This window comes from Aptenodytes patagonicus, chromosome 1 (genome assembly GCF_965638725.1).
Source record: "Aptenodytes patagonicus chromosome 1, bAptPat1.pri.cur, whole genome shotgun sequence".
Lineage (NCBI taxonomy): Eukaryota > Metazoa > Chordata > Aves > Sphenisciformes > Spheniscidae > Aptenodytes > Aptenodytes patagonicus.
In genome coordinates, this window is record NC_134949.1 from 202938152 (window position 1) to 202964794 (window position 26643).

Sequence of the window (26643 nt, forward strand, 5' to 3'; positions counted from 1 at the left end):
ATATTTTATCAGTTTTTGAAAGACTGGCAGGACAATTACAGGCTTCTAAAGCAAGCATTTGTTGAAGTGTTAATTATACCACGTAGGTGAACAAGTGGCAAGCCATAATAGAGGTAAGCCAGCCCTTGTAAAACAAAATCGTGCCTTCTTCTGATAGGACTTTTAATCTTTTTCAGACATTCAAACTGCACTTGTTAGAGTTCCTCACAAGAACCTAACAGTTAAAGCGAGGAGTCCACTGCAAAAGCATTTTTCATTTGCACAAAAAGAGAGACTTGAAAATTAACCTAATCTGGGGAAGCATGTCAGGACAGAATATGAAAAAAAACCCAACAAGTTTAAGCTGCCCTTTAGTACAACCAACCACAGAATACCATTCAGATGATAAAATTATGACACAGGTGCTTAAATAATCCTGTACTCCATTTGCAAAGAGGAAGAAGGCACAAAAGGTTAAAGAAGAATGCTTTTATTCAGCTTTCAGCTCTCACAGTTCTAAACAGTAAACATAATTAACAATTCACCCATGGTACCAGAGAGCATAGTCCTGGTATCAGTAAAATGTCTACTGTTTAAGGCACTGATAGTGGGAAATAAAAAGAAAAAAAAAGACATAACATGGATTGCTCCTATTTAATCAGATTTTGAATCTATTATGAATATGTGCTTGCTATTCAAATGCTTAAAATTCCATAAGCTACATTCACAAACAAATGTTTATACAACTTCAGTAATTACTGAAACAGGAATCAGTGGCTCCCCTACTTTGACTTAAGAGCAAGTATTGCATTACTTTGGAGTGGAATCAATTTTTAACCTACTAAAATAAAACAAAACACAAATTACTTTAGCAGTATGGCTTTAAGACCCTGTATTTGGTTACAATATAGCAAGTGAAGTTAAATAACAGCATACAAGTGCCATATATTGTCATCTTAAAAGGAGCAGTTTTACAGTATAAAAATTAGTTTAGAACGTACTAAAGCCAGTTTTTGTACAAACATTTTTACAAAACTGAATTACTCAAAGAAAAAAAATTAAGAACATTTTAAATATGAAACACTCTTTACATGTCGTATGCATAAAATTACTTATCTTGATGATATAAATTAGGAATACTACAAAATATTAAAGCTGGGATCCATATACTATTGAAATGCACACATCAGAAATACTGAAGTGTTAGTTCTGCAAAAATCCTTAAGAGTCACATTTATACTTGCCAAATAGATACACAGTGACTTAGGTTTCTAAAGGAGCCACAGTGACCTCCCGTGGCCACTTAAGAAATCCCTGTCCTTAACCTTTTTGTTCGATTTTGAACATGACATTCCTCACAAATGCTAATAAACTTAAAAGGTACAACAGTGGTTCGTGTTTGGTCCACCTTTACCAGGAAACGACAATATTTCTATTTGAAATGAGTATAAAGGAACACAGCCTTCACACAGTCTAGCTCCTGGTCACAGAAACAGTGTCATGTCTCCTCTCTGATTTATCAAGAACCTGTTCCAGAACAGTTTAGAGAACTGTTTTCTGTAGGTCAATGAGAGATGACGTTCAATAGATGTTCAACACATGTTCAATATTAGGCTCCCAAATACATCACTTCAGCTTTTCAGAGAACAAAGGAAGCGGATGTAAATTGATGCTGTCTGACTCAAAGCCCAAACCAGAACACAGAGTTGTACGAGACATTTTAAATGTGTGTCAAGTTCATTGGTACACAGAGCCCAAAAACATTTTAGAAAGAAACCAAGTGTAACAAAGAATCCAAAAGTCAGTTAGGTGCCTTCTTCCATTGCTCTGAAGGAATGTAACAAGCAGGAACAAAACATTGTCTTCTATGTCATGAACAGATGAACAACGTGAGAACACCACAAAAATCACAGTAGTGACTGTCTCTCATCTGCAGTACATTAATCAACACCTAAATTCTTCTACTGCTTATAAATCCTCCCTGTTATATCCAACTTTCTTTCCGTTAAGTGACTCTTCTGTGCTTGGTGCCAGCCATGTGAAATATACCTTCACTGGATCAATATTCCAATGCTTGTGAAATGACACTGGGGTTTGGTGAGAAAGGTAGCCTTTTGGGTAGTCCATTGGCCGTGCCTAAGATGGAAGAATAAACCAAAACCACTAGAACTCAGTGATGAAGAATAATTTCAGAACAAGAAAGTATCACCATTCAATGGCCTCTGTATCGTAACAGAGAAATGTGGCATTGACAAAATAGACAAGATAACAAAGGGGTTTTTTTACATCATTCTATTAAATCAAATGATAGGCATCAGTTTAGATCTTAAACTTGTGCTGTAGTCATCATGCTATGAAGTACACTGATATTAAATATGCCCTACTTCTCAGGACGAAATGGGCACCATCTATGAAAGCAAGTGATAAACAGTGTAGTTTGTATTGCATCTGTTTAAATATACAGTTTGGACTCAATAATGAGAAAATTATTTTAAGTAATATTCTCTTGCTCCTCTTAACGAGAGCCACCAGCACTGCCAGTGTGATTGTAGGATCCTAATAAGGCCATAAGCAGACAAAATATATGAAGTTTTATGATGGGGAAAGGTTACCTACCAGGAAATACTGTGGTGCCGGAAAACTGCATTGTTATTCTTTATCAGGTTTTATCAAAAGAGACAGAATTACAACACAGCCACATGATGCAGCTGACTTCTTAATGCACCAAGCATGTTTCATGTCCTCTGACAGTTTAATGGCATGTAAGTGCATCATTATATAAAAAAGCCCCACCTGTAGTGGTCCCTGGTAAAATAACTAGATTTTGCCATTGTAAATAGAGGTTTTGTAAAGAGAAATGCATGAAAGGCACACATTCATTTTTTTCTAGATGTAAAACACACGAAGAAAATTGAGTGGTTTGGATACTGAATCGCTGATTTGATGCCTAAGCTAGTAACTGATTTAATACTGCACACTTCACCTACTTATGGCAGTATTAATGAATTCTACATGCTCATTATTCATGCAGTTCCGTATACACTCCAGTCATAAAGTTAGGCAACAGAACTTGACATTAAGAAACCCGAGTATGTGTTGTTGTGGCTTTTTTTTTTTTTTAATTTTGATATTTAAACCACAGAGTGCTTATTCTTAAAAATTCCACTGGGGAAATCAAGACGGAGCCTATCCCCCTCAAGACTTTTGAAAAAACTTTAATGAACATGTAGGTTTCAAAAACCTGAAGAATTTACTTTGGATAGATTTTAGATATCTGAGACCAAAGATTTTTGCTGTTTGAAAATCAATCAGCTTTTTATTGTGCTATAGACAAAATTTTGGTGTTTTGATAATTCTGAAAGAATGAGATCTGCTCTAATAACTATCGTTTTTATTACATTGCTCTCAGAATCATACCTCTTTATAGGTGGTTGACCTTAAGATATAAATTCCATTAATTTCTTCTTCCTTACATTTTGTGGAATCAATTATTGTAATCTTTGCTTTTTTTGTGCTAAATTTGTATTTGGTATTCTACAAAAGCCAAATACGTTGCTCTTGCCCAGATTTTATATTTTAAGACCACAACCCTGGCTGCCACTCAACACAGGAAGGTTCCTGTTCTCTTCAAGAGTCTCATCGTGTCAAAAGCCTCTGGAACAGGTTTCAGAATACGTATCTATCTTAGCATGTAGCAAACAGGAAACCAGTAAGAAAGAGCAAACACTGTTACGGCATAGACACTCTAAGGATGAAGATACCTTTGCTTCTGTTTCCTAATACATACTCAGTGCAATTTTGGATTCGTGTACTTCAAGGAACATTGTACATCATAATATTTCAGTCAAGTCTTTAAAAAATAATTTTCTCATTGACAGAAAATCCAATTTTGGTTTTCTCATTTTTAAAATATTTGTTGCATAATAGTGGAATTTGTAGAATCAGCACACTCAATTTCTATTCAGTAGTTTTCCCCCCAGGGTTAATTTCTGTTCAAGGTACGTTAAATTAGAATTTGTTATAAGCGACAGTAAAGATGAATTACAATTCAAGTGTAATTTTCTGTGTGGAAAATCAAACTGCTAGGATTTCACTTTCAAAGTGATTCAGTATCGAATGCACACCATTAAGGATTACAAGGAAGTGCTTTGTTGTATAAGGGCCATTCCTACAAACCTGTAAAATGTGTTCTGTCCTTTCCAACTCTCCTTCAATTAGGTGCTTGTTTTTTTTTTTTAAACACCTGTGCAAGCACAAATTATTCAATAATTCTGTTGATTTTATAAGATGCGTTACTTGCTTTCCTTCATACTTATACTGAAAGGAGTAAGCCATGATAAACAAAACAGGAAAGTAAACGGGTATGATTTTTTGATATAGACAAGGAATTAAAATATTGAATAGTGCATTCTCAGTCTTCCCATTTCTCTAAATAGTAAATGTAATCAGAAAGAAAATCTTAATATGTGAAAAAACGGTAATTTAAATAGCAAACTTTTCCCCCCACTGACAGCTGCTTTGAATGACATGGCAATTTACTAATTTTCAAGTATCCTATTATCTTAATCTCAGTTCATATTCAGCTACCCAGGTCTTTCCAGTTTTTAAACCAGATTAACACCTGAAAAACATCGAACACTACACTGATTTAAATGCTGATTTTTAAAAAAGTTGTGCACTGTTTGGGAAAAATCGTAAGTGCTTCTTCTCTTTAATGCCATGGAAGGAAGGTAAAGTGTTTATTTGGTTTATGAGGCGGCAAATCTCTCTGAGATTCAATGCATTGTGTTTTCCACTGTGACACGACAGTTAGATTGTTAAATATTCTGGAAGACAGAAACAAGATTCAAATCTATTCCAATCCACTTCTCCTAAACTAGAGAGTATACTCAGAAGAAAATTTTGTTTTGTGACCTCCTTTTCCCTTGCGCTAGCATAGGGCAATTTATCATATTTATACCATTCTTCAGAATCGACCACAAAAGCAACAGTTCTGGGAATACTTTTACATTTTATATCTTCACTAATGAGATATTTCAGAATAGTAAACACTGAATCAACAGAAAAATCAGATAAATAGAGAAGACAAATTTACTGAAAAACTTCACAGTCAGTTCTCCATTACCTGAAGAAAAAAGTATTGTGGTGTGTTTTTTTTTCTTTTCTTAGAGGACGTATCACAAGTATTCAAAGTATGTGGCTTCTAATTCTATTTGTTTTTCAACGTCCGCACCTCTGACTGCATTTTTTATAAAATGCATTTTTATAAAATGTAGTCATAGGGTAACTTCAATAAACTATTACAGCATTGTAATAATCCATGCTTTGAGAATATTCTTATTTGCTTGATAGAACTTGTTCTGGAGAGAAATAAGGTATAGCAGCATCATCTTGGTTATAGTTATTACATATTGATCAAGTTTGCAATATTTATGAGTCCTGTTTTATGTGTATACTTAAAAGAATGAAATGTATTTTAAATACTAGTAAAAATAACTCTCTGACCTGATGGAAAAGTGGACTATGTGTTATAGGGATTCCTAAGCCACTGAAACACATCCCAAGGACCATATCATCAGGAGCGTCCGTGCTGTAACATCGGCATTTACTAGCAAGTAGTTTCTGAACAGCTATTCTGCTGAAAACCATCCTGAATAAAAAAAGCAAATGAAACGTATAAGACAATAACTACTAGAGAAGCCAAATGACTGTAATTAATAAATATTGCTAAATGATATAAAATTGCAAGACAAAATGTAGCCCTCTGGTACAACATATCTGAAATTTCAAAACTTGAGAAGTCAGTACTGACAAGTAGTGCAAGAGGCATTTTCTGAAAGATGATTACTTTATATAATGAAAATTAATTATACCAATTATGCCAATTGTTGTTATTACAACAATTACTTAGCTAGCCACCATTTTTACTGCAGCTGATAATTCCTCCTACATTTGGCCAGGACTTCAAAGGGATATTCTCCTCTATCTTACTCAAATGTATGGTCCTGTTAGTTATCATGTAGCAATTAAACGAAAAGAACTCTAAACCTGAACTGTCATTCCTTGAATCCTCTGTTCTCTCTGCAAGTGAAAAATGTTCCTTGAAGCCACTGCAAGGCTCTTCATCCTAACTTCATTGCTCGTCTAAATAATAACCAGAGCCTGGACCTGTTAGATCATTATCACCAAAATAAGCCTTCAATAGACCAGAAACAGGATGATGTCTTAAATTCAACAACTGAGGGAATATACTCCTGTCTAGTATTCCATAGCTGCCTTTTCTGAAGTTACATCATCCACCCAGTCCGATCAGAATACAGGGTACTTTAGCTACTACAAGTTACACTAATGAGATTCACACTGAAATCACTACATGGCTTCGTGAGTTCATTCACTACATGACAATCCTTCGCTTGACACTGGGACATAGCAAAACTTCTACAAATACCAAGGCTAAGGCAAAAAGACTGACCTGAGAATACTGTCAGATTAAAGTTGTAAAAGACTCCATCGCTATCATTGCAACTTTGAAGACTGCATGTATTATAAAAAGAAAAAAAATGGAGAGCACAATAGGAAGTCATATCTCAGTACTCAGACCAAATAGACAAGGAATAATAAGCTAGAGCCTTGGGAAAAAAAAAAAGAAAGAAAATAAAAAAAGTTGGGACTTGTGACCAGCATGTGTTGCTACATGGAAGGTGTGACACAAATTGCACACATTTGGGGAATATACTTGCTAGCTGATTATCTGGACTGTGTCCCTTCAGTTATATAGAATTCTTCACTTAAAACAAACCTTCTCAAAATTAGGGTACAGAGCAAGATATACGATCTGTGCCTCTATCTGCTCAAACCTACGAATGAAAATAACCCCCAAACTTCCACATCTAAATGACAGAATAGAAACTAAGAGATAAACACTAAAAAGATACAGAAGTATAGGACCGATAACCAAGAAACATACCAGGACCAGTACAAGGTTTGTTTCTTAACTTAAGCATAAACCCTACTTAAGTAAGATCTTATGCAACTATGCAAAACAATGAGAAGGCCAGTCAGTTGATTTTTACTTACTCGTGGATGGATAAGAATCTAATAAGTTATTATAGCCATTACTTTTCACAGAGAAAGACACTACGGACATTCAGACATCCACACTACTTGCTTTAGACACACAAGATGGACAGATCAGAGTCTTAAGATTGTTCTTATTGCAATATGAGCCAACCTGAAAGTTCATATACATGTTAATTTAAACCAAATTTTGCATATAATCACAGAGACCCTTGTGTCCCATGCATGAGATCAACCCACAATGATCTTTTTCTATGAGAAACTATTTTCCAGGACATCAACATCAAGCTCCTTGCTCAACCACCTCTCCAGAAATCATCACATGAAGTTCAAAAACAGAAGGAGAATCACTATCATTTTTCTCCATGCTTGGACAAAGAAAGAGAACAGGAACAAATATTTTCATTGTGGCAATTTGTATCCCCATGTGTGCTGCTTTGGGTTCTCCTGCAAACTTCACAACAGTTCAGATCATGAGTGTATTTTTTTAAGCAACTATCCCAATTGTCTCTGCTTACTACACTTTGAATCACATTGTAAGATGGTCTCCGAGTATGCAGAATGAATTCTATCAGATGAAACAAGGCTGCATGATGTGTATCAGGAGAACATGTGGTGCAGATAATAGGCACTCAGTTCACAGGACCAGTCAAGCCAAAATGACCCCCCTGAAACATGCATGGTCCTCAGCACCAACTGTTATGCTCTACAAATCTGTTCCCAATGGGCAGCACAACTTCTTACTAGTTAGGACATTTGGGTCTTTGAACATCATTACATTTTAATTGTATTAGGAAAGATCACTGTTTCTGTTGAAACTGATTTGTGTTGTAATTCAAAACAGGGATTCAAAGCAGGGACTGATGTAGGTCTCAGTAGGAGTTTAAATAAATTACCCTCCTCCACCAGTGATATAACTATATCCTCCTGTTCCCAAGCCGTAACCGTAACGCTCTCCAAGAAATACTGGTTCATTTGGGTCATAGCAGCTGAGCAATTTTCGGAGTCTGAAGATACTAGAATATGAAAATCCATTAAAAAAAAAAATCATGTAGACATTCATTTTGAAACAAGACATTGCTAGCCTAAATGGCATTCTAGTAAACAGCACAAAAATGATAAGAGTAATTCAGAAATTCTACAAAAACCAGAGATACAAACTTTTAAACAGAAATTTAAGATGGGTTATTTACTACGAGATATGATCGCTGAATTTAGTCAAATAATGAATCAATTAGCTTAAAATATTTTTCTGAAGCAGGCAAAGTTTCTCAGCAAAACTGCGTCTCATCTCAGAGAAAACATGAAATTATTTTTCCAAACAATGGTAAGATCTTTGCAAATGATCTTTTCTCCCCAGGAATTGAAAAACAAAAAGGTAGATTTAGTTATACAAATATTGCTTTATCTACAGTTATAGCCTCTTCCAAATTCTTCTTCTGTCACATGATTTAATGTAAAGTATTGTCTTGAACCACTTATTCTCATGTTCGTGACCACGTGATCCTGCTGGTTGATCACTGTGCCTTATTTCGCTTATACTGCAGTGTCAGTTTTCATGTGAATGTGATCTAATTTTCTAACAAAGGCAAGTCCCTGGACACCGTTCTGGGTGGCTCTGACAACTGACCCTAGTTTACGGAACCTTTCTTCTGGCACATTTATGTGAGGAATACATCTTAGAAAGTGTATTAGCAAATGACTAAAATCAATCAGCTCAGACATATCTACACTGAAGAATCGCAACGCGTAATCACATTCAGACTATATGATTACATAATAACACTAATGTGCATAGTTTTTATCAAATTACAAGATTACATTGTTTTTAATATCAGTCAAGGAATGCTGAAGAAAAGTGACAATTTTTTTCCTTAAAGGAATATAAAGCTACATAACTAATAAAACAGCTGTATCTCTTAAATACAGAATAAGAGATGAATATTGCTAAAACTCCTATTGACACGAACAGTGGTAATTCCTGAAGTATTGCAATGTATACCTTATCAGTGTGTCATCATCCACTATGACTAACCAAGGAGTTCTGGGAGAGCTATGATTCAAAAACCTTTCCAAAATGGCAAAAGTTTTCCCACAGTGACCTAAAGGAAAAGAAATAACAGAATATATACATTTAAATAAAATGAGATTTTGTAATAACAATTATTCGTGAATTAAATAAATATTTTACAGCACTATGCAAAACATTTTGGAAATGACTGGCAAAATATTTGAGATGCAAGTTTGAATTACACCCTTCGTTGTGCTGAATGGTATTTGTACAAATTATTCCAACACAATCATTGCTTTCTATGTAGGAACGTACTTTTGAAGGATGCTGAAGTATGGAAATTCTTTGAATTATGGAATCCTGAAAAATAAGCTATATTCCAGCTATCCTGTTAAGCTGTTGGACAATACTGGGCAACCTGCTACTCTTAATTTTGAAAACGGTAAAATGAGGAAACTGATAGAAACATGGTCTGCAAAATACTCCAAGATATTTTCATAGCATTTCATGATACATCAGGCAAGTCCATTGCTTCTATATAAATATTTAAGTCTACATTAATTTACCATACTTATCACCAGCAACTCAGGTCCTGATAGCTTCCTCCAAGGAAAGGTCTTAACATTTATCGCAAGACTATAATGAGGTTGAGAGGTAAAACACCTTTTACTACGAGTTGAGAAGTGAAACACCCTTGTTCAGAATGAGCAGGACAAGAGAAACAAGAAGTTTCAGACTTCTACTGAATCTTCTTTAGATCTTAGAAAAATCTAATTGCAAATAGTCTTTATTCACCTAAATAACAGCAATAATTGCTTTAGATACTAAACTATCAATATTACAATTACTAGACAAGCATTAAAAAATAAGGATAGGATAGTATATTTGAAGCTACTTCCAGCTAAAATATTTTTTGAGAAAATGCAGTAACTATGCTTAAGAAATGAAGGAAGTCCTGGCTTTGCTGATTTTGTGAAACCATGAACTTAATGCGGACTGATATATGAACATATACAAAATTAAAACCAAGATTTCTATATTATATTCCATCATGAAAGATGGACAAAAATAGTATTAGAGCAAACTCAGCACAATTTGTTTAGTTTAGAATACCAGTAGCACACAGGTCCCACTGCTCCCCACAGCAATGTTCAAAGGCTGAACATGGAAGGTGCCTTCCTCCTGGTGAGACTAGAACTACTGGGCATGGCTTCTACAGATGATCCACGCATGCCCAGCGGGTCTGCTACCTCCTGAAAACACTCACTGGTTGCACATGTCACACTGCACCTGTGCAAATGGAAATCCCTGCCTGTTCTCTCTTTGCCTCTGATAGACCCTGTGGAGGACAAAAAAAAAAAGGGCACCTGGAAAGCTGAAAATAATCCAGAGATGAGAACAACTGACCGAGTGGGCCAGATAAAGCTAACAGGCCACAGCTTGGACACTTCTAATTCAGAACGTGAGTAATGGCCTGTAGCAGAGACTATAAGCCTAAGAACAATAGATCAAATGAAAGAAAAAGCCCTAAAATTAATAAACTCATGGAAACCATCATACCCATAGCTTTTTTTTCTATTCAAACACAAAGTAAATTACTTTAAAACGATATTATTTGTCATAAAAAGATCTTCCAATCTTAACATTTAGTTTTTGTGCTTAAATCAAGACATACTAGGCACAAACATATAATATTTGAATACCATATGGCAAGTAGTTTATGCTCAGTAACGAGCTGGCACCGTCTGAGGTCTTTTGACATAAATCTATGACTTCTGCTACCATTGATGATTTTACTCAAGATCATCAGTAACTCAAGAGTTATCACTCTGGGTAAGAGTAATAACACCAATTTTTGTCTCTTGGAGTATATCAGTGTACCACGCTTTCATACTCAGTATTTAGGTTTCTACTAAATAGTTCAGTTCACCTACCTACGTAGGTGAACTGTACTCTCCATCCATTTCCTGTGTGGCGAAAGTGTTCTTTTAGTTTAGGCTGCACAAACATGCTATAGAAATACACAATTTCTAAATTATATACTATACATGAAATATGCATGACATCCATAAAACTTACCATCTTTAGACAGTTATTTGCACAAAACTGGTAAAACAACTGTCAATAGCTCACCTCTGTCAGTATTAGGTACGCCTAAATCTATAGTAGGAATGGAGATGTCTGCGTAATCACTGTAGTATTCAATAAGGGCAGCTTCTCTTTCCCAAGTCTGCTTTACAACTGGTACTGCAAAACAATCGTTGACATTGAAACATAAGTAACTTGACTAAAATAAGTACTTGATCAAAACATTTATGCACCTTGTTAGCTGACATATTCCTTCACATGGTGATGAAAATGCTGTTTTCAAATACAGCATCATGGTTCTAAATGTTCTTTCTTTTTCTTTCCTACAATATTTAAAGAGAAACAATTTTACATTTTTATGAAAGCCAGTCAGGACAGTTTTATTTATATAGCAATACATTTTCTTTTAAAATATGACTATAGTTTCATTCATATTACATTGAAAACTGTGATGTTTATGTTTATGCTAACCAAAGTATGGAATTCATTACTTTTACACTTGCTCTGGTAGACTTTTTAGCACACATCAGCATGAACACTATCAGAGATCAATCATTCTTCCAGTATTGAAACTGTTGCATTTTAAAAACAGCACACCCAACCGTACAGCATGTAAAATATTCTGAATCAGAAACAGACCAAACGCACCTTTTGAAATACTACACTTGTGTTATACATCATATTTGACAGCAACATCATGTTAATGCTCAAAAGCACCTGTCTCTGGAGACACACTCACAGAAGGACATTTATAAACATCATACAACCAATTTTTATGCTATGGAGATTCTTTTCAAAGGAGGACTGCTTAATGCTTCTCTACAAGAGCAAACCTTTTCTTATGTTTGCCATTGGACATAAACATTTAAAATTGATCATACAAAGTTCTAATAATGATGCTATAAATGTTTAAATTATATCCAGAAGTGAATAAATTATGGGTAACACAAAAAAAGCTGAACACTTGCAGGGTGTTTGGAAGAGAATGATCAGATTAAAATCAATGATTTTTTTCCATTTTAAAAATTAAATGGTCAGGACTTAGATGAACAATTACTCTGAAACATCGTGAATTCTGCTGTCAGCGTTTGTCCGCTTTATGTTCTTTGACACCATCCAGTAGGTCTCATTAGTAGTAGCTAGCTCTTTAAACGGAGGAAATACGTACGTAACTTCCCTTTGCTGCTATATAACTCTGATGCTTGTGAACAACTCATTTTTGCCCCTTGCTGGAATCATCCATCACCTAATTTGATGTCTGCTGCCTACCTACTTGCTCACTTTCCTCTACTCTGATCACACAGAGACTTGTAGCATTTATTATTCTTGACTGACCAATAGTCAGTTTGATAAGACTAAAATGAATTGAAAGGTGACAGTTAATAAGAACTCAATGCACTAGTGGAAAGGCTTTAGTATTTGGAAAACATATAATTCTGCTTCTGCATCATTGTGCAATGGACGATACTGCTTTTAAAAGTTTTAGATACCTAAAACTGCTCTCAAATTTTTGCATTAAAAAATCCAAAGGAAATTATGTACAAAAAATACGTTCATACAACATGACAGTGGAGTTTTGAAATGTAAAGCCAGGAATTTCACAATACGTTAACTCTACCTCCTATGTACTAAAAAGTCACATTACATCACATAACAACTGCATAATCATGCATTAATTGACAGAGAATGCCATGTAAACTTTTTTTTTTTCCAAATAGAATAAAAAAACCCCCAAAAGTCAGGAAATTATTTTCTTATTTTATGGAAATGTTCTATTTCAAAAGTGTTTCTCAGAAGAATAAAATCAGAAAGCTTTCAGAAAGGCCCCAGTACAGAAGCATCACAGATATACAAAATGCTTCCAACCTTCACCTGGCAGAAGAGACACACCCGTAAAGGCTGCTTCACCTTCCTCCAACCAAGGACCTCAACCTCAGTAGGGTGCTTTAACATACAGAACTATTTGCTATTACGGACTTACAATTTCTTCAGCGGAGTCTCCCTTTTTTGTATAAATGAAAAAAGTTCACTGAAGCAAGGACCTGAGTCTCACCTCAGTTAAGTGGTCTAACAAGGGGGCTACTAGCTAAAGTGTCTTTCTCTTTTCCTTGTTTGTTTTGACAGAAATGTCACCATCCAGACTAACGTCTATGGGAAATTGAACCCCACAATACTCTAACTTCTAACAACTCTCATATTCCAAAGAAAGAACAACTATATGAAATTTCTGACTAGCTATTGATGCAAATATTTATCAGTATGTATTAATACTTCTGATCACACAGAATTTTTAATACCGCACTAGAAATACTTACAGAAGGCCAGTTCTAAGCTCTTAATTATATTTTATCTACTTCTAGAACCATGATGCATGTTTGCAGTCTTGAAATCTTCTTATATAACCATATGTAATATGTGTATGAAGGAGAGTTATATCTGAATAAGTTCCAAAGTAAAATTTAGCAGCTTTTGCACATCGAATACCAAGCCTTAATGTTGCACTAATGTAGTTTTTGGCATACAGTAAAAAATGACTTACCAGGTAAAAGGAGCTCTCTGAAGCTGGCATCCATTAATCTTTCAAAATCTTGAGTAAGATTATCCTCTATTGCATAACACTGGAAGCTGTGAGGAAAGTTCAAGAATTTTCCTCAGTCTTCAACAGGTGTTTCTTGAAGGATGTTTACGCTATCTTTTTGAAGCCTTATGTTCTTTACTGACTTTCTAGTTTTTTATTTTTTTATTTTAATTTTGATGTAAGAAAATAAACATGGATCCAGAAAGGAGAACTCTTCAGTGAACTCCAATTACAGGATAGTCAATTCTGTTTTGTCAAAAGCTACTTGCTAAAGATATCCTAATGATTAGGTGATTAAAATACTGGAAATGTGCCTTCTTCAAGTGCAGTAATATGAAGAAAAAAATTACATAAATCATATTTTGAAAAAAAAAAAACCAAAACCAACAACTGGCTAATAGTCTAAACACAGAAGTGACAGAACCTACAGTTTTGGATGCATTAGCAAAGCAGGGTTTGGTTAAGAAAAGAGCTTTTAACTCCATCCTGTCCTCTAACAATACACATGGTAAAACCCCCACAAAATTTGGTACAACTACTAGCCATTATTTAATTTTCAATTTTTTTGCCAATAATCACTTTAAATTAAGCTTATGAACAAAGTAAGCCTAATGATGACAATATTATGTACCTGGCGTATTCAAGGGCACACAAAATTCAAGTAAATTCCTGGAAATAAATCCATTCCTGAATTTCCTTATTAACAAAATGTCTAGAAGTAAATTAGAATGGACTGGTAGGTGGCATCAAGTAGCTAGAGTGTCTTCTGTTAAATCAGTGGATTTGGAATTTTTCCTTCCAAGTTTTGTAAACGCTGGATCAATCTCAACTTAGCTGAGCCTTACTGTGTATTAGCTGAAGCTGAGTGTCTCTCTGTGTCTTTATTTTCTGTGCCTCTGAGTAGAAAGTTAATACTCACTGGACGTATCTTGTTGGGCTGTGCTAAGTTTTTTTGTTTGTTGTTTTTACTATGGATATCATGGTCATATTTTCATGGTGACTTTCATTGCTTGTGTAACACTACAATTTCCAGATGAAACATGCTATAGTGTTGCACACTTGGAGACTCCTGATCTGGGCCATGGCTTGGACAAAGTACTACAGCTGACCGGATTTCTACAAGAGACAAAACTCCCATTCCAAGCATTATAAAACACCTGTGCACATCCAACTGCATAGGGTGACAACAGATAAAAGCAATATGACAGTGTAAGCTGCTCTATCTTTTACTGGGTGGGAGGGCAGGACAAAAGGAAGGAGGAGAGGACAGAGCTTTCCGCTTGCTCCAATTTCTAAACACAGCTGCACAATTGTCACGCATATTTTTCATTTAGATATTCAGTTTCAAGATTTTTGCCAACCAATCACTAATGATGAAACATCAAACAACCATAACTTTTTGCCTTAAACATTTCACAGCACTCCTGAAGAACTCTGAATAGCAAAAAGAATTTACTTAAAGAATAAGCCATTTACAATTCTGAAGCTTTCATGCTTCCCAGTGCATTTTGAAAATATTTCGTTCCAAGAACTACACAGACAGCATATATCAGCTTGGTTTTTAAATATTAATTCAATAAACTATATTGCATGGAACTACTACCTTAACTAAGGAACAACTTACTTCTGTCACCATGAAATTTCCGACATGTTTTTACAGCAACAAAAACATCTTCCTTTTTCACTGGCTCTCCCTATATGAACAGAACAAAAATTAATTTTTTAATTGCAGGCTCTGCCTGTAACATTTTATACAATATGTATGGCTATACATATAATAAAAGAGAAAATACCTTTTCATTGTATAGCATATCAAGTAGAATAGTGTACTAGTAATACAATAGAAAGTACATTTTTGTCTCTTGAAAAAAAGTCACTAGTGGTTTAAAATTCCTGAAATAACATTATTGAAATACTCTTTCCATTGATGTAGTATTCTAACGTGAACTAAAACACATAACATTAGGAAAAGAGAATGATAGTATAACTTGCTGAACTAAGAATGATTCATCTGAAAAAGAATGTTTTCTTAATTTCTTTTAAATTAATCACTATGAGAACATGTTGAACTGTACCATACTTGGAAAAAGAAGCTTCAATGCTACACACTAGAAATCTTTGAATTTCCTCAACTGTAATAAAATCATGTAACTACTTTTATTCGTTTTCCTTTTTGGCACGTAGGATTTTGCCTTCCTGGAAGCATGGAACACTTTTTGGCCTCTAGCAACAGTTAACCCATAATATCATAAATGTACTCTCCTAGAGGTGGAAGATATGGGTTGTACTTTAATGCACCAAATACTATATTACATTTTATCTTTAGCCTCAACAAGTTTTAGATTCCTACCTGTGAAAAAAAAGATTGTCTGTACTTCAGTATCTCACAGAAATGTAAGGAGAAATACTTTATAGATTATGGGCTTCTCAAACATTGTGGTAGAAAGACCCATTAAAGCATATGTGCTATTTGTTTGCCAGGAAATATCCTGTGCCACGGAAGGCTGAAAGCATATCCAAAAATAGATAAATGCCAGAACAAACTTTTTTTTTTTTAAACTTATTGAAAAATATTTTCTTAAGGTTTGAGATTTCTGAAGTCAAGTATTATGCATTTTAGTAAGAGTTTTACCTTTACTAAGTGGTATTTAAAATATGGTACCTACACAAAGTGGCAGAAAATTACTGAATGTTGTTGCACAATGATCAACCTTATACGAGTTCACATCATCTGTGCAGAACTCAGGCACTGGAGTAAGATGTGGTCCTTCCCCTTTCTGCCAAATATACAGGGCAATCTATCAAAACAGAAAATATTTATATCAGTAATGAAACGGGATAAAAATTCTCAGGGCATACAAAGAAATCATATTACAGGGCAAACTTAACAGGAAAACTGAAAAATCTGGGATGCTGTAGAAGATTTGTTCCTTAGTTGATTAACTAGCTGCATACCTCACTTCTTGCTCACGTTTCTAGAGCCAACATGTAATTTTTTTTGCTATAAAAGAAATTCTATAAACAGACAAGTTTTAAAATTTGTTTCATAGAATTACAATTAGTTACATATATTTAAGCATATCAAAACAACTCATCTTTAACTTTTATAAGAAGTGGTAAAGTAAATATTTACACCTTCTTTTAAAGTAAACAAAAATCCTTATTGTGTTGCTCTTTTTAAATTATTTTGATAATGTTGAATAGCTAGGCCTGTTTCATCCTATGTAGCAATTTTCAGCTTTTCATTCATTCATTGTCACCATTCTGTGGTGACAATTTAAAATGCTCAAAATGAGCAATGAAACTCTGAGAAGCTGTAAAATACAATGAAGGATAATGTAATAGATATGCTATCCTATAGCAGATTCTTGTGCATTTTAAATGCAACAACAAAAAAAAAGCCAGCCAAAATTCACAGGGAAGAAGGAAGAAGCAAACCAGTGATGTCTGAAGATTAAAAACCCCACAACCTTTGTATTTACATTCAATTCATAATAAAAAGAATAATATTTCAATCTGTATTTCACGACACATCAAGAACACTTAGACTTGCCCAACATTTCTATTGCAATACTTTTACACTGCTTATAAGTTTGCCAGACTAAGTATTCAGGCAGGAAAGTTCTACACTGGGTGCCTATCAAGACCAGTTAAAAGATTAACTTCATTTTGTATAAAACTGTTCAGAAACTTGTAAGAACAAAATGAAGTTCTTAAAAATCTAAAAGGCAGAAAATAATATCTCAGTAAGTATGTGGATTCAGAGCTTCCCAGCCGCACTGCCATACACTCCCGATTCCGAATGCTTCGTCTCTCTTGAGGATAGGCCAAAGATGTGAAAGCATCTTTGGACAAGAGCTGTTTGAGCATATACTCAAGATGTAGGAGATCTGGTTTGCTTCTGCCTCAGTCAGAAGTTACAGCTTCTAGTTTTCAAAAGGGTGCCTACACCAACAAACCATAGATATTCTGGGACAGAGACTCTCCATGCTACCTCAAGAACCTGAGTTACTGTGCAAAAAGCAAGATTCATGGAACTAACAAGATAGTGTAGCAAAGGGGAGCCTGACTCTACTGCGCAGGGAGAATGGGACTCCTCCAAGGGAGGAAAAATCAGTCTTGGGTTCTAGTTCCTGTTTCCCATGTTATTTACACTATTCCCAATGACTCTTGCATGGAAAACAAATTAAGTGCTTCACTGGAATATGGGACCAGACCCAGCACACACCAAAGGTAATGAAAATGAGTCTCCTTTTCACTGTTTTATGCCTACTTAGGAACTGTTAGCTTTAACTGCCCCCCCCCCCCCCCCCCCCGGGCCAGAACTCAGCTCCTCTTTTAGCAAATAATGTGATCATTGAGCTATTATTAAGAGGGCAAAATATTTCCTTCTCCCCAGTGTTCAGGAAGAACTCAGCACAAACCAAGAGCATTAAGTATGGTCTGGACAAGCCCAAGTCACCAAACCAATTACAGACTTCCAAGTTACAGATTATTATTTTCCTGTCCATCTCATTTAGGTCTCAACATCCTCAGAAAATCCCAACTACATGCACACAGCCATTTCTGAACTTAGAGTGAATAAAATAGAAGGGCCAGTTTGTTACAGGCCCTGTTAGGACTGGGGACAGGCTTGAGAATACAGTAATATTTTTGAAACTTAAGCTTCCAGATTTGAAAGATTTTTGATAGCAAACAGCTAGGGTACAGTCATATACTAAAATACAATTAACTGATGACTTTTTAGCAAGTTGCTGATTGTAACGGGGCTGTCATAACTACACATGTGCTCTTAGACCACCTCAACTGCAAAGTAAAAACATTTAGTTTGATTGCACTGAAAAGTTTAAATTACTGTATTTTTCCTTGTAATTGAGCGGATGCAGATGACTGGGAGCTGTAAGTACAAACATGGTCGCTACTACTGCTCAGCTGATAGTGACTTGCTAAAGCACTGTAACTCAGCTGCAGGTTCTTTCAATACAATGATGCGTTTTGTAGTTTGCAAGTTCTGATTTCTTTTAGCCTCACCATTATTAAGTGGCCTGTTTCTTTGCTGTTTTAGCAATGCTTCTGGAAACAGACGATTTTAGCATTACAGATGAGTTCAACAAAGTACTAAAGGGAAAGGCCACTCTGTAGGGAAGAAAATGCATAAGCGTGAGTGGCAGTTAAGACAAATACTGTTGATAGTGCTTGGAGTAGAGGAGGAGTATGGAAATGACATGTAAGACACACATGCTTGTGGTAAGGAGCAGCTAATAAACACACATACACCTCCAAGGTTATCTTTTTGCCTTGTCACCACATTCACATTATGGGATATAAGTGGTTCTTGACCCTGCCTTATAGCTGGAAGACTACATAACAGCAAGGGATGGGATTTCTAAAGTGCTTCCAGTACATTTTAAGATTGTATTAGTTCAAAATTCAGCTATTCAGAATTAATGTCTATCACATGAACCAACAAAGAAGCAATTCTCCTGCAGCACAAAGAGTATTTAACAATTGTAACTTAACATGAATTATTTATGAAAGTTCATAATGTGATAAGATTGCCCACTGAATAATGAAATCTTCAATAGAAAGTCTTAGAATGGTGTGAAGCTATCATATTTCCAAAGTGAGGTTAGAGTGCCATTTTGGGTTATAGAACAGGATGACAGACTGTTCCTAAAACAATGGAAATGGATTTACAGTGAAAAGACAAAAAATATTCTTAGTCTTAGTCCTAGTTCAAATCTAATGTTAGATATACAAAAAATCCATTATTCACTTCCAGTTTTGAATACGCATCAGGGAATATGCTATATATTGTGCAGTTATAAAAAGTAAAAAAAAAAAAAAAATCTACAAATGAGCAGCGGCATGACAAAAACCCTTTACCATATTTGCAATATAGGCCTTCCAGATGGACAGCAATATAAGTGTTACGGATATAAGAAATAGGGACGTGGAAAGTAGTAGGGTGTAAAAATCCTGATACAGAGCACAATAAAATACCAAGGACTAGAGGTACATGTTATTAGGACTCTGTCAAACTAAAACATTTCTTAAAACATTTAGCATCCTCATAAATTTAAACATTACACACAATCATTAAAGATCACAGATTATATCCTTTGATTTGTTGTCAATCTTGATTCACACAAGAACGACGTAGAGATAAACATGATTTAAGAAGGAGAAGATGGGGATTTATAAAATAAATGAGGGGGAATGGAGATGTCTCTAGGGAAACACGAGACTGTGCAGAAAGAATAACTACAGGGCTGAAGTAGGTTATCAATGGCAGTAAATTTGAAATGAAACATATGCAAAGAACTGCTAACAGAATAAGAAGTGGATGGAAGTCATTTTGCCAGTCGAGTGATCAATTGTTTTTCATTGAGCAATCTGTGGCACATAACAGAAATATCTGCTAATGAATTTGGTTTTTTTATGACACTATGTTTAAAGGCTTTGTCAGTGCTGAGGTAGACTGGAATATACGAATGACTTTGAGGTAACTTACAAAAAGAAGATTAAATTGTGAAGCCCAAGGTCTTGCATTTAGAAAAATTAACAAGAGGAAAGAAACAGCTTGTTGGCTTGTTTCACATAGCAAAATGAAAACTGAGAGGTGTGCAATTGCTTTGAGAAATATATCAGTCAAGGAGGGGAAACCATGTGAAAGAATAGTGTTGGCACAAAACCAAATTCATTTAGATATGCTACCAATTTATACTCTATAAATACACTGTAGATTTATATTGGAAATAAAGAGGTTTATAACCATTACAGAATAAAGATCTGGAACAGCAGCAACAGTTTTAAATAAGGTGGGTTTTTTTTCCTGGGCCAGAACTGCGATTTATAGCTGACTTTCAGAAGTTTTAAAAAATTAAAATGAATTCAACATCACTCAATTTCAGGCCAAAATCAGCAAGCTTATTCCAGACTCATCCTCTCCTTCCACCCTGGTTCAGGACTTCACTTTGGTGACAGTGGAAAATCGTGGGCTGCACAAACATTTTGAAGGCAGAAAAAATAAAAAAGCTTCAGAAAAGGTAGCACTGATCTTTCAGATCTTCCCACTCCTTTCTTCTCCTATTCCTTTCAGTCAACTCACATTCTCTGAACGACCTAGTAGCTACCTTTTATAACTGTTGCAAACCAGAGACAAAAAAAAAATAATTCCAGACTTCCATGCTGCAAGTTGCTGAGTTGATTGTTCACACAACAGTTTGGTTTAAATACGTTGAGGAAACTAAGGCCATCATATTTAGCTCTTAAGAGTCTGATTTAGAAAGTGAGTGAGGCTGGCTAGTATTGGAGATACTATTCATGTCAGCTTAAGCTTCATGGATTGGAAGTCTCCTTCTTTATAGAGCAAGCCTTAGAAGATACCTCACTGTATACAACCATGTATGTATTCATATATGAATGCAATTTTATTCCTGAATTCTTCTATGCTTGAAATATAATTTTAAAGTATTACAATATTCATAAGGAAGGGAAAGAAATTACACATGCCATTGCAGTCAAACTTTTTAGCAACATCTAAGAAAAATCTGTTATTTCCATTATTATTTATCATCATTCAAATACCAAGATTTGAGACAATTTTTTCTTTCATCACATCACTGCTTACCTCATGCTTTAAATCTATCGTAAAGTCGGACTTGAGTGGTTCACTTTTCAACTTCTTTGCAAGCCTATAGGATTAAAGATGAAGAAATTTACTCAAAAAACATATTTTAAAAAAATTCAATCACTAGTGTATGGAGCAAAGTGTGGCTGGTATTACTGACCATCTTATAAGCGGGGGGGGGGGGGGGGGACACGGTGGGGGAATCACACTTCTGTATTTATTGCCCCAAGAAGCAATGTATATTTCTTTTTCATATCATTTTTTTTTTCATCTGAGCACAGTGTTATGATTTTAATAGTAGTTTTCAGCACACACATTTTGATACATTCTTGCTGCCCAAGAAGAAAGTTCTCATCTGGAGTAGATGGAGAGTCTGGCATAACATTTTCAACAGATTAAAAGCAGCAGTGCGTTTGAAGCTCAATATTGATCAGCATCTCAAACTTCAGACAATATTCTCTCTTTTGTCTATTCCAAAGCACAGTATTTAGGCACCTTCAATTTATGAAAACATCAATCCTTGTTACAGCAAGATGCATTCAACTTCTGAAATCTATGAACTTTTCAAATCTCATTTAAAAACTAAGCATGTAGTCTGAAATAAACATCTAGGTTGTCTCTACAGCATGAGAAACACTTCTAGAGGGCAATGCAGTCACTCTAAGATCCAGGAATAAAACTGCTGCCTGGGGGAGAATACATTTTTAAAATGACAAGAGGTGGCATTAAACTAATTGAACGACTAGTACTGGACAACTATTAACTAGCTGACATGGCATTACATGACATTAACTTTTAGATAGGCAGAGTGAAGCAAAATAAATCACATGCACAGCAATGATACAGAAATCTATTTCTGTACCTTTGTCTACTAATGAATTTTTAAGTGTTTATTTATAATAATTATGCTTGGAATTTCATCAAAGGACTACTTTCTGGGTAAGTTTATAGTGGGAGCACAAGTCTATGTAGGCGTACCCAGAGCTAGTTGTACATTACTGTGCCTGGTTGAATGTCTTGCTATGCACCTCAGATCCTCAAACTAAAGTAGACTTACATGTATTGGCATGGGTGCCGATAATAGAGGTGGCAGCAGCAAAAGCTCAGTGTAGGCTCTGAAGTCAAATCCATGAGAGGCCAGCCTGCACTGGTTGAGTACATCCCAAGCTGTCTGCCACAGTTAAGCTGCAATCAGCAGCTTCAATTCAAAGACAGCTCAAAATTAAAATTTGACTTTGCATATCTACATGATCTGCAATAAGACCTTCAACTGTACGGCAGGAACACCTTCATCTTTTATAGAAAATATTAATCCATATGAAATTATAACCATTAAAATAATATTGATTAGCATCTAGAAAAATTGTATAAATTAAATTGTTAATTATTATCAATAAAGAAGAAGTGATTAAAAATTCAATTCTTACTTGTTAACAAGTGGAATGCTAAGTGCCCAACCAGCAGCAAAATCTGGAAATTTGAAGACTGTAGGATTTTCAGCAAAGGCATAATGGTGAATTATTGTAGATTCTTCATCATATAATGCTTTACCTAAAAACCACTCCTGTAAAGGAATATAGGAAACAATTTTGTTCATCTACAGCATCCTTTTAGTGAAGATGACAACTGCATTCATGCTGAATAAAGCAAACCTGAAAACAAAAACAAGAGAAGTGTATTGTTCACAATAATCCGGACAAAAATTGTACTTGGTAAGAAATGAAACTAAAGGCAGTTCTCTGAATTCAAATACACATTGTATTTTCAAACTCCAGTATATGCCCTGGATTCCACCTGTTCAAAGGGCACTGAATCCCAAAATCATAGAAGGGTTGAGGTTGGAAGGGGCCTCTTGAGATTGTCTAGTCCAATCCCCCTGCTCAAGCAGGGTTAGCCAGAGCAGGTTGCCCAGGACTCTGTCCAGTCATGTTTTGAATTCACTCCACAACCTCTCTGGGCAACCTGTTCCAGTGTTTGACCGCCCAAACTGACTACTGACTAGACAAGACACTCAAAAGCATTGCATTCAGGAACTTTATATATATCCATTTTGAATTTCCATCTGTCTAGCCTCTTTCACACTAGGGAACTTAAAAAGCAAATACATTTTAAATACCTTGATCTTCAAAACAGTTAAATGAAGAAGGTCCCAAGTATGCATTTGTAAAGTAAAAAATTAAGTAGTAGTATTATTATTAGAGTTTTAAATAACAATGTTTAAGAATTCACTACTGACTCTGCTGTACCTGAAAAGAATTAAGAGACTTAAATACTACTTCTTTAACATTACCGTCAGTTGTCTTAATCTTTCTGTTTAGAATGGATATAAAACAAGTATACCCCCAAATTTTTGCAGAATAAGGACTGTAATGAAGGGAAAAAAGAATATATGTGTGTATATATATAATTAAAAAAAAAATATATATATATAAACTGCTTTTCAGGCCTACAGGTACAAACAATTAATCAGAATTCTGAATCACCTTAATGGTTATATTAAATCTTTAAATTGTGAAGTTCTTTGCATTATGACAGTAACTCAGGCTTTTCTTTTTCCTGACAGTTTATCAATTCCTGACCATTCATCACTAAAATAGATTCAAAGTTAGGGCAACTGTTTTTTCACAAAAGATCCTCTTTCTCCACACTCCCTGCCGTATTTGATTTTTTTCACTCCTTTAAAGGGGCAGCTATCAGCAACAGTGAAATATTCCTTCAAGGCATTAGCACAGTTCACACACTTCACACGAGATAAATAAATAATTTACACAAAATTCAAGACAAAAAGGAAAATATTAAAGCAAAAGCACTGTAGAAACATCTGGCCAAAGAAAAACAGTCTAACCCCAAGAGGATCTTGCGTCTCAGTAGCCATCTTTCTAAATCTAGGCAGACGTTGCTATATAGACTGAGCTAAATTTCATAGCTCCCCAGAGTTGATGAGGAGCAATGAGTGAGATTTGGCCGGGGTGCAGCAGAGTCAGCAAGCAGCAGAAGAGAGGTCTGCATGCACCAGGAGACACCTCCAGCCAAAACCAACTGGCTGAGCCTGGCAGCAGCATGCAAGCATGGCTGCCCCAGAGGACATTCAGCCTGGCAATGCCCCCCACTTCCAGCCAGGACTCAACCTGGCTCCCCAAAAGGCAATAAAAGGACAGCCCTCAGGAGCTACCAGGGATGCTTGTCTTGCCACACACACTGAGTCAAAGCTACAGGTGCTGCCTGCACCTCTGCAAGGACGGCCAGGACCCATATAAGCAACCATGAGTGAAAGATACGGGATGCCACCCCTGCCAGGAACGCTGACTCTCCAAGGGACTGATGCAAGTGTAACATGGTATGCATGTGTATGTATACGCGTGAGGCGCTGAGTGCATTTTGCATGAATTCTGCACGTTTCTCCCCTCTACTTTGATCAGCTACTCTCACTAAAACTAAATTGAATATATCTTGTACTTGGCTAGTGACTTCTTCAGGTAACACAAATGCTGAAAACTTGTTTGCTCCCATAATCCCCATGTGCCTCCTGAGGCCGAGATGTAGGTGTTTGGGAATCTGTTGAGGAAACAGCCAAAGTTAAACTGACACTACCTGAGAAGGTAAGGGTGGAGATTTTTTCCCACCGTTTTTTTTTAAACACCTTCATAGGAGTTGCTACCTGGTACCTACTTACTCAGCCTTTCATTTATACCTTCAATCACAACAGACTGTGTTTTCTCCTTCCTTTATTGGAAGGATTCAATAGTGTTCATTGGAAGGATTAAAAAACAAAATATTGGGAGGTAGAAGAAAATGGGCAAACATACTAATTTTTATGCACAAAGATGATTGCCTTGAAGGAATCAAAATAATTCTTTAGAAGCATTTATGCACACCATTTTTTAACTCTTTTAGGGCCTCCAAGGCTTCAAAATGTTCATAACACAAGCACACTATTCTGTTTCAGAAATAGTTAATAAATAGTAACATTTTAATATGGCAGTACCGTCTGCAGACAATTTACTTTCCTTTCTCAATAAAACATAGAAAATTAAACTCATACATACACTCTCCTCGGGCTTTCACATAATATTATTTCTGGCAATATTAAGACACAAATCACAGTGAAGGCATTCCAGGTTACAGCCAATATTCTCCAAGCTTATTTGGTCATAACATTGTTTATTTACTACACTGATATGTAGGACAAGTCAATCTGTGCAGGCTGGCTTTACAAGATTAAATTAGTCCTATGCGAAGGAACTTATAAAGTAACTTAAGGAATGATGGTAATCAAATTGCATATAAGCAAAAATGCGGATAAAAAAAAGAATGTGATTTATTGCATTATGGATAACTACCATCCACTAGATCAGTTAATATATTGTGCTTCAAAAAATGGCAAAAATCACCTACCTTTAGTAAGAGCACTCCAAAGTCTTTAGAACACTTTAAACTAATAGCTGAAGGAACGTGATGCAAAAAACCTCAATACCAGACCTCAGGGAGGGCAGAGCTGACTTTACCTAACTTGCTAATTAAATTGATTCTACCCACTCACTTTTGTATCCACTTACTCACAAATACCAAGACAAGTGCACCAAATTCATCTGTTCAAGACTTGTGTCTGACACAGAGGACAGGAGATTTCATCTGTCACATCCCCACTGCGTCTTACTACAACATCTTACGAGTTCTTAAGATTCTCAAAGACAAACTGTTCTTTAGACAGATCTTTTATACCCTTTAGGTATCAACAGCTACTAAGTCATTGCTGCCCACCAGCTTGGTTTACTCATGCTGGATATCTTTGGGGCTGTAGTCTATCGTCCTGCCAGGATGACAGGAAGAGGAGCGGCACATACAATTTGGTTTAACCTTGCTGCCATCTTCCATTATGAAAGCACAGGTTGAATCAATCTGCTGTTGAAACAGAATCACAGAGCGGTTGAGGTTGGAAGGGACCTCTGGGATCATCTGGTCTAACTTCCCCTGCTCAAGCAGGGCCACCTAAACAGCAGGTTTCCCAGGACCATGTCCAGACGGCTTGTGAGTTATCTCCAAGGATGGAGACTCCACAACCTCTTTGGGCAACCTGTGCCAATGCTCGGTCACCCTCACTGTGATGTTCAGATATATTTCACCATCTAAGCGCTTGCCTTGAGGTCTTTATGTAAATCAGATATTCCTCACTGTTTTTTAGTTTTACTGCAGTCAATAACGTCCTTGGTTATCAATGCAGGTCATTCTCTTAACATTCCTCCACAGTCTCTTATGATGCTTTCACACATCTGTTTT

At 35.7% G+C, this 26643-nt stretch overlaps 1 protein-coding gene across 1 annotated transcript in view; it reads right to left on the reverse strand.

Moving 5' to 3' along the window:
• Nucleotides 1–459: 459 nt before the first annotated feature.
• Nucleotides 460–26643, reverse strand: part of B3GLCT (beta 3-glucosyltransferase) — a 70487-nt gene continuing 44303 nt past the window's right edge. The window contains exons 7-15 of the mRNA XM_076364298.1: nt 22794–22930; nt 21367–21430; nt 16400–16531; nt 15358–15427; nt 11201–11314; nt 9059–9158; nt 7953–8072; nt 5485–5629; nt 460–2115 (exon numbers count right to left, since the gene is read on the reverse strand). Of these exons, the coding sequence (XP_076220413.1) occupies nt 1948–2115; nt 5485–5629; nt 7953–8072; nt 9059–9158; nt 11201–11314; nt 15358–15427; nt 16400–16531; nt 21367–21430; nt 22794–22930 (1050 nt within the window). The 3' untranslated portion in view covers nt 460–1947. The remainder of the gene's footprint in view (nt 2116–5484; nt 5630–7952; nt 8073–9058; nt 9159–11200; nt 11315–15357; nt 15428–16399; nt 16532–21366; nt 21431–22793; nt 22931–26643) is intronic.